The following is an 8,948-nucleotide window of genomic DNA, read 5'->3' as shown; positions in this document are numbered from 1 at the left end:
TTCTGGGAACCATACACATGATTAATGGTGGAGGGCATAGTAGCTCCACGATCAGGAGGAAGCAGAGGAAGGAAGTAATGAACATACGAGAAACTCACATGCCGCCAGTGATCTTCGATGTAGAAGACTATGAACACGTCAAAGCACCTCACAACGATGCTTTGGTAGTGACTACTATCATTGAAAATTGGAACATGGAGCGGATCCTTATCGACGAAGGAAGTGCAGTAAACCTCATGACAAATGCAGCATACAAAATGTTGGGAGGAACAGCGTCAAGGTTACGCCGAGTCCCAATTCCGCTATCAGGACTCGGTGGACCCTCCATCACCCCGCTGGGAGCAGTCACCTTGGAAGTAATAATCGGCCCAGAAAGAGGAATGAACAAGAAAATCATGTCACTATTTAACATAGTGGACATGGAATTGACATATAATGCCATCCTAGGAAGACCTTTCCTCCATGACTCGGCAGCGGTAACCAGCATCAGAGCACTGGCAATGAAGGTACCGACTGAAAAGGGAGTAGTGACGCTGAGAGGAGACCAAGGAATAGCCAAGAAGTGCTATGATGAGTCAGTGGTGGATCTCCAAGAAAACAAGACCGAAAAGAAGGAAGAATAGGAATGAAAAACGACCCATCATCGGTAACGACTCTCCGTCTTACCAGATGGCGTCAAATCTATCTTTAATGCTTTGTATGCCATCTTTTTATCAATAAAAATTCAATTTCGCTACCATCTGATTAGCCAGACGAACCAATAAAGAAATAAAAATCAAGAACAGCCACGAATGATTAAATCAAAGACGAAAGAAGAAAAAATAAATTAAAGATCAAACTCAAGAAAAGCTAAAAGCCAAGAAAATGAGTTTAAATTAACTCAAAGCAAAATCGCCGAACCAGGCAAATCGCCACGAAAGGCTAAGAGCCAAGAAAATGAGTTTAAATTAACTCAAAGCAAAATAGCCGAACCAGGCAGATCGCCACGAAAGGCTAAAAATGAGTTTAGATTAACTCAGAAAAGGCAAATCGCCAAAAAAGAGTTTAGATTAACTCGAAACAAAAACAAAAATAAAAAGAGTTTAGATTAACTCTACAAAAAGCAACGCCAAGAACAGGGTTTAGAATAACCCTCGAGGCAAGACAAGTACATAAAGATAAGGCAAAAAGCACATTTCGAAGAAAAACGAAGAAAATATATTCATAAATTGCGAATTACAAAAAGCAAAATTAATACATCAGCAAATACAATCAAAAGAAAACTACTAGACACGGTCTTTAGAAATCTTGACGAGGAGATCACGGGCGATGGCCTGGGGATCCAACCCGTTAACCCCAGAAAGATCAATATTGGGATTCTGCTCCAGAAGCTTCTTCCCAATCGCAAGGCGATACTCGCTTATCAGAGCAGAGTAAAAAGCCTTCGTATCTAGCAGACGGATGTGAAGACCTTCAACCTCCGATCTAAGACTATCCCTCTCCCCACCAACAAGGGAATTGATCCGAATGAGCTCCTCAATCTCTTGAGTCAAGTCATCGGTCTTTTTCTCAATCACTTTCACTTGGCGATCATTAATCGCATCCTGCGCCTTGAGCTGCGCCAGAAGGGAATCATGCTCTTCCAAAGAGGCCTTCAATTTCGCCCTTTCAGACTCGGAAGTCGCCAAAAGAGCAGACAGACGCTCGACCTCTTCCTCGGCACACTGTCGGCGGTCGTTCAATACCAGAACAGATTGAAGGGCCTACACACCAGAAATAAACAAATAAGAAAGCAACTGAATACAAAAAACATATTATACTCAAGAAAGAAAGCACTTACAGAGAAACCATGAAAACAAGCCAGATCGGAAAGCTCCTGACCCGGCCTACCACAGAACCACGTGACATCATCAAGAATCGCCAAAGTCCGGATATATTCCGCTAGCACTCTCGGATTCAGCAAACTGGCAGGATCCTGACCTTCGACCCATTGAACCAAGTCTGGAGCAGAAGAAGAGCTTCCAGGAAAACTCTCCCTCGTTGGAGAATCATCGACAACTCGACGTCTTTTTCTAGACGGAGAATCCGGGTCTCGACCTAGAGAAATCTCTCCCGAATCAGCAACAACAGGCCCCTCTGAGGCCACACCCCCAACTCCCCCCGAAACGATAGATGATGCTAGAGGGGGAAGTAGTGACGGAATCGCCTCGTCGCCGACTGGAACAGCCGAGTCATCACCATCATCATCATTTATAACAATAACCTCAGGCAACGCTACCTCGGCGGAAGCTAGGGGGATATCAACAGGAGCTCCATCCACGACAATGTCGCCAGGAATAAAGTTGGCGACAGGAACGTCAGGACCACCCATCGGAACGTCCAAATCTACTTGAAATCCGGAAAGGAAATCGTCAGAAGAAGAAGACATCCTACAAAAGAAACATTAAAAAGAACTTAAGCAAATTAATATACCTTGAACAAAAGAGTAGCAAAGATCCGCCAAGCCTCGAGGAGGATCCTCCAAAGGAAACCATCGACTCCGAAGATGACTATTAACCAAGACATCTAAAATGGGACGAGACACAATACTACAAGAAGATATGTCAAAAGCAAGTTTTGACTCGGATAAACTTAAAGGAGAAGAACAGCTCCGAACTGGATGAGAAGAAAAACCATCCGAAAAATGAAGAAAAGCAAATTTATGATAGACAATAAAGAAACGCCTTCGCCAGCGACTGGTTAGGCAAGGAAGATAAATACGAGATCGCCCTTCTCTACCAAGGGCGAAAACGAAGCAGCCATCACACTTCCTAAAATCTACAAAATGATATAACACTTTGAGAGAAGGGGCACAGCCCCGGAGCCTACATGCCTCCGAAAAGGCGAGCACTACTCTAATCGTACCAGGGTAAAGTTGCCCTAGAGCAACCTTTAAATCCCTACACACTTCTACTAAAAATGGATCCAAAGGAAACCTAAGACCAGCAGCAAATTGCTCTTCAAAAAGAACCGCCCTACAAGAAGATCCGGGAGAATCAGACGCAGCCATATCGGCACCGGGTAATATTACCCTATAATCAAAAGGAAAACTATACTTAAAATAGATATCTAAGACTTCATCCCTACGAAGCTTCGATCGGGTAAAAGCCATAGCAGCGCAAGCATCTTCCACTCGACTAAGAGGCATCCTAGAACAGGGAATCACAAACATAAACACAAAATAAGGATCAAACAAAAAATATATTGAAGAACACGTTGAAGAACACATCAAAGAACAACAAGTACAGAAGAAATTTCCAGAACACAAAGCATGGAGAATATACAAAGAAGAAAGCCATATTAACATCCAAACAACGAAAGAAGACATACCTGAAAAATCTGGAGAAAACAAGTCACGAAGAATCAAATAATCAAACGAAGAACGAAAAGGAAATAGCTACAAGAAATGAGAGTAAATTCGAAAAGCAAAGTAAGAGGGAAAAGAAGAAATGCGAAGAGATTAAATACAAAACGCTTTTGAATCATTAACCGTTTAATCATTAAATGCCAACACGTGGCAACGCAGAATCTTACTAAAGATGAAACGCCGCCCACAAACATATGAAACGACTCGCCCGGAATACGAAACGACTCGCCCGTATAAAAGAACTCAGCTCCAAAAGAGCTAAAATCCACTAAGGCATAAATGCCAAACTACTTCAGCTCACTTGCGGGGGGGCTAATGATGGATACCGAATCCTACTGAAAGTATAATGGAGCCGAGTTGCAGGGGATCCACTCTCAGGCGACGCCGGACTCCCCCTGAAGACCGAAAGATACGGAGGAGATGCCGAATCTCTAAGATTCGGTAATACACTAATAAAGACCGAATCCCACATGATCCGCCAAGAGCGCGTCAGGTCCGGGATTCGGGTAAACGACTGAATATGGAAATATTGTCCTATTTGGACACAAACACTACATATGGAAGGATAAGCTCTACTTTAGGAAGATAAGACTATTTAGGAAGACGTTCCTAAATAGGACTCTTATCAGATTAAGGTAGATCTCGACAAATCAGGAGAATCCCTGCGATACGGCCGAATCCCTACAAAGTAGGATTCACCTGCCTAATACAACTCTACTAGGTATATTCGACTACTATAAAAAGAGCACGAGGTATGCCTAGAATCACAATTACATTCACATACTCAAAACGCTGCTCAAAGCTCTAGACTGACTTTAGCATCGGAGAGTTAATCGGACAACCACCGTCCGGTTAGCTTCTACCCTGTTTTGCAGGTTCACTCACCGGTTCAGAAGGCAGACTCCATCAGGAATAGATAGCTAAATTATCTCCAATTTAGTTTTTAGTATGTAAAAAATAACTAAATTGTCTCCAAATTAGTAGGAATACCTATCTTTTAGTTTGATTGAACTATAAAATTAAAATACTATATTTGGTCAATATATTACTATTTAAATTTCTATCTTATTTTTTTAAAGACATTATTAATAAAATTAAGTTAATTATTCAATTATGGTTATTATAAAACTAAAAGAAGAATAAATTCAGTATAGAAAAAAATTTAATAATCGAATATATTATATTTACTTTTACAAAAATTCCTAACTAATTTAATATTAATTATAAATAAAAAAATTGATATAATTATAATAAATTTACAAATAAATTCATTGACGAGTTACGTTACGAGCCACGTGCATAGCACGTAATGCGAAACTAGCACGTAATATCGTTGAAAAAAGGAAATCATTCTCCTAAGGAAATCATTCTCCTATTATTACTACTTTAATAACACAAGAGATTTATATATCCAACTTCATTATCTACTAGCTTTACTCCCGTGCGTTGCACGATTTTTTTTTTAATTTTTAACGTTCTAAAATATTAAAATTAGTAGAGTTTTGTTTATATTTTTTTTTGGACTCCCTTATTATCAAAATTTGGATAAATTTTTATTTATTTATAAGCTAAGGTATATTTTATATATTTGTTTAGTTTTAATAGGTCGTTATGTTTCATTTTGACAAATTAATATTCATTTTAATTATTTTGAAAGATATATGAAAAACTATTTAAATTAAAATTTTCGAATTATTTAATGCCGCGTTTATAAAGGCTAAATTTAAGTAACTCATAACCAATGCATAAGTCAATCACTAATCAATCAAGCCGAATTGTTTTTTTTTTATCAAGAAACTACAATCCATTTTTGTATAAATTGTTTTTTTTATCTGAATTGTTTTCTTATTTTTGCCTTTTTCTTTGGTTAATTAGTGAGCTACAAATTTATAATTTAAAATAATAATATTAGTTATACTATATCTAACTGTACGGCAACGTCTAAAAAATATATAAATTTCATCACGAAATGAGTTGCAAATCTAAATTCTTTATTTTTTTTTATTTTAATTAATAACATCAAATCCATAGATATTGTAAGAATAATAAAACTTGTAAACCAATTAATTGTTTTTATATCAAGTTTGTATACAAATAAGGTTAACAAATCAACTAATATAATTTAATTAAATTTTAAAGAAAAATTATAAATATTGACCGAGAAAGTGTTAAAAATCGATTGAAAAATCAACGCTTTATATGTTTTTTTTTTGAAAAATAATCAATTTTAAAGAAAGTGTGTCAAATATCTATGGTAGTTAAGGTAAATAAAAAAAGGTAACATAGAATAAATATTTACTTTATTTGCATGTTTTATATCTATAGGTTAAAAAGAGAATAACTCCAATAATAAATTAGAAGACAAACGAAAATGAAAGTTTAAGAACTTCTTTTGGCCTTTTGATTTATTGATATGTCTTACTACAATGGATTAAACAATGAAATGGTTTCCATAACAAATCCTGCGACAAAAAAAAACGTAAATAGAAAGACCAATGAATTGTTCACTGGTTCTAATTGCAGCTGTACCTGAAATAACAAACATGAAAAACAAAAAATGAGACATTATTTTACAATTCATGTGTATAAATTTGTTGTATTTTTAAAATGTGAACTAATTATCAGATATTTGAGTGGTTTTATAGGAAAAATGCATGAGGGGAGAGGAATAATAGAGAAGGGTTAGTGGTGGATTTCATGAATTGTAAATGAAATGTTAAATTTTGTAGTGTGCACATTTAAATTAATCTTTACAATTTTATACAATTTACCTCAAAATATATAGCAATAGAAATCTATATTTATTGGAGAATATCCATAAGAAGTTTCATGTTTTGATGTATAATCACATTAGATAATTGGTACTTAAACTTTATAAAATTAAATTATATTTGAAAATAAAAAATAATAGCAAAAGACAAAATATTTTAAACTAAACTAATTATTAATTAATACATTACCATTTTTATATTTAGTATACTTTCTTTTACAAACTTCTTACCAATTAGATTATAGATTTAGAGATTTTTAAAGATAATAATACTATTATAAATTAAAAATATCTAAAAATATAAATTAAAAGATTATGATCTAAAGAAAATACATTGTGATTGTAAATTTAAGAGAGAAAAATTTCCTAATAAAGAATATTTTAATATATATATAATAAAAAGTTAGCTCAACCCAATTAAAAGAAGAAAAAGAGAATCACCTTAATCACCATACAATACTATTTTTCCACCAGTTCAACAACTGAATAAACAAAAGTCGAAATCTAAAAAAATAAAAGGCAACATTATATAAATAAAAAAGAACTTATATTATATAAGTGAACAAATATGTAAGAGAAAAGCAAGCAAATTTATTGGATAGTAACCACTAATGCAAGAAAGTACCTCTAAAAGTGCTAAACTATCTAAAAGAATAGAAGGTTAGGAGAGACAGAAGCTTAAATTATATCAGAAATCAATAATCAAATTTGTTATATACTATTAAAGAAAAGTTTAAGTTTACCTGTAGAATGGGCTAGTACAAAAAAAAAATACAGTGTAATGCAATGTTATGGGAAGCATATATATAGTCTAGAGAATTGTTTATGTCAAATGAAATATCCAGCTTTAATATCTGAGAAACGTAAGTAATTACTAATAAGAAAGCCAATTATTCAAAATAGCAGTTATAGAAATATAACATTTACATATTAGTAACATCAACATTTATTCTCATCAACAAAATTGCACTAAAGAAATGTTAAAAACTAATTAATCATTCCAAATTAGACACGTGTTTATACAAAATAAACTTCCATAAACAAAATACAAAATAAAAAATGTAAAAATAAAAACTAAAATTTACCTTCTAATAGCCATTGGTGAAAAAAAACTTATAGCCGAAATAAAAAAATTTGAAACTTTTATCATAGCGATATGTTGCCAATAACTGTGCGAAAAAAGATGATACTCTTTTAATTAGCAATGATCTATTGAGCTTGTAGAAGAAACATATATAAACAAAATGAACACGGTTGGCACTGGCAGCTGATAAGTGCACAAAATTTCACGATCGACCATGTTCGATTTTCTCGTATTTGTAGCATGTAAATATTAAGAAGACAAATAAATTAAATCTATTCATAGAAAAAATGAAATCTACTGAAATTTTGCTGTGATTAAAATTAAAATTGATTGGTTTTTATTAATTTTGATTAGTATGAATTTTTTTTCGAATGATTAGAGAATGTGTAAAAATATATAATAACGTGTAGTAGGGTGCATTAAATTTTTATAATTGGGGTTACAAAGTTGAATAGTAATAAAATCATTAGCAATGGAGTAACGTCAAACAAGAGAGAAATTCTTAGGTAGACTCAGTCCATCACGTCATCCCTGGACTAAGCCTATCACATAATGACACGTCATTAAAATGATGGCAATCTTGTAATATTACTATTCAAAAGTGTAAATAAGTAATAAACGAATTTACAAAATTGTCATCATTTTAATGACGTGTCATTATGTGATAGGCTTAGTTCACAGATGACGTGGTGGACTGAGTCTACCTAAGAATCTCTCCAAACAAAAAAACGTTTCAAAAGCTTTAAATTACAAATAAGGTTAGAAAATCAATAAATTTTGAAATTTATATTAGTATATTGTGGTTATATATGTAGTTTGGCTATTGAGAAGTCAATATAGCTTTAAATTGCAAATATAACCATATAGAATATTAAATTGTTTCCAAATGAGGCTCTAAATTGAAGCTAATTTATCAAATCATAATTAAAGATTATAGTAGTATAAAAAGAAAGGATGACGGTCAATGAAATATACGTTTTAAGCCTAAATAAATAGATTTTTTTTAAATCAAACTAAATAGCATATAACCAACTAAGAAAATGTTTAAAATTAATTAATTACTTTCAAAAAGTTTAGAAAATCAAAAAAAAATATTATCAATTTTTTTTTTATATATTAGAAGTGCATTGCATGTGAAAACTTAAATTTGAATTAAATATGTTTTTTTAAGGAAAATGTACGCTTTTTTGATAAATATTTATTATATAATACAAAAATAAAAAGAAAATAATGAAAATAAATTTTTTATAATAATTGGTTGATTTTTCTGAGAATAAATGTAAATGAAGGTTGCCAAATAAATGATTAGTCTATTATTACTATTAATATAAAGAAATTATATGTTAGCAATTATTCTTATTTCCATATTAACATAGCAATTTATGGAAAAAGTTAACAAATCAATCAATGTATTATTATTAAATTATGGGAATAATGATTAAATTAATTAAAGTAATATTTGTTAAGACGATGAGAATATGCCAAGTGTCAGTCTCTTAAACCATGGGAAAAAATATCATGCTTTATATATATACTAGCATTAGGCCCGCGCGTTGCACGGTTTTTATTTAAATTTTATATTGGTAATAAATTTTTTTATTGAATTTTTAGGATTCACTTAATAAAAAATAGTAAAAATAATAATGTAAAATATAATATATATATATATATATCACATTAAATATAAACAAACACTGATTTTTTAATAT

At 32.5% G+C, this 8,948-nt stretch overlaps 1 protein-coding gene across 1 annotated transcript; it reads right to left on the bottom strand.

Moving 5' to 3' along the window:
• Nucleotides 1-1,174: 1,174 nt before the first annotated feature.
• LOC126687618 (uncharacterized) lies at nt 1,175-2,407 on the bottom strand. The gene is made up of 2 exons (XM_050382174.2): nt 1,820-2,407; nt 1,175-1,742 (listed from the first exon to the last, which is right to left on the bottom strand). The coding sequence occupies exons 1-2, from the start codon at nt 2,405-2,407 to the stop codon at nt 1,266-1,268; spliced, it is 1,065 nt and encodes a 354-aa protein (XP_050238131.2). The 3' UTR covers nt 1,175-1,265.
• Between the last annotated feature and the right edge of the window lie 6,541 nt (nt 2,408-8,948).

This window comes from Mercurialis annua, linkage group LG6 (genome assembly GCF_937616625.2).
Source record: "Mercurialis annua linkage group LG6, ddMerAnnu1.2, whole genome shotgun sequence".
NCBI lineage: Eukaryota > Viridiplantae > Streptophyta > Magnoliopsida > Malpighiales > Euphorbiaceae > Mercurialis > Mercurialis annua.
This window is presented reverse-complemented; position numbering and strand designations above follow the sequence as displayed.

Excerpts from the sequence above, each read along its gene's own strand:
- LOC126687618 (XM_050382174.2), bottom strand. The coding sequence starts at position 2,407 with ATGTCTTCTTCTTCTGACGATTTCCTTTCCGGATTTCAAGTAGATTTG. Across the intron at positions 1,743-1,819 it reads CTTGTTTTCATGGTTTCTCT|GCCCTTCAATCTGTTCTGGT; the intron begins GTAAGTGCTTTC and ends TCTGGTGTGTAG.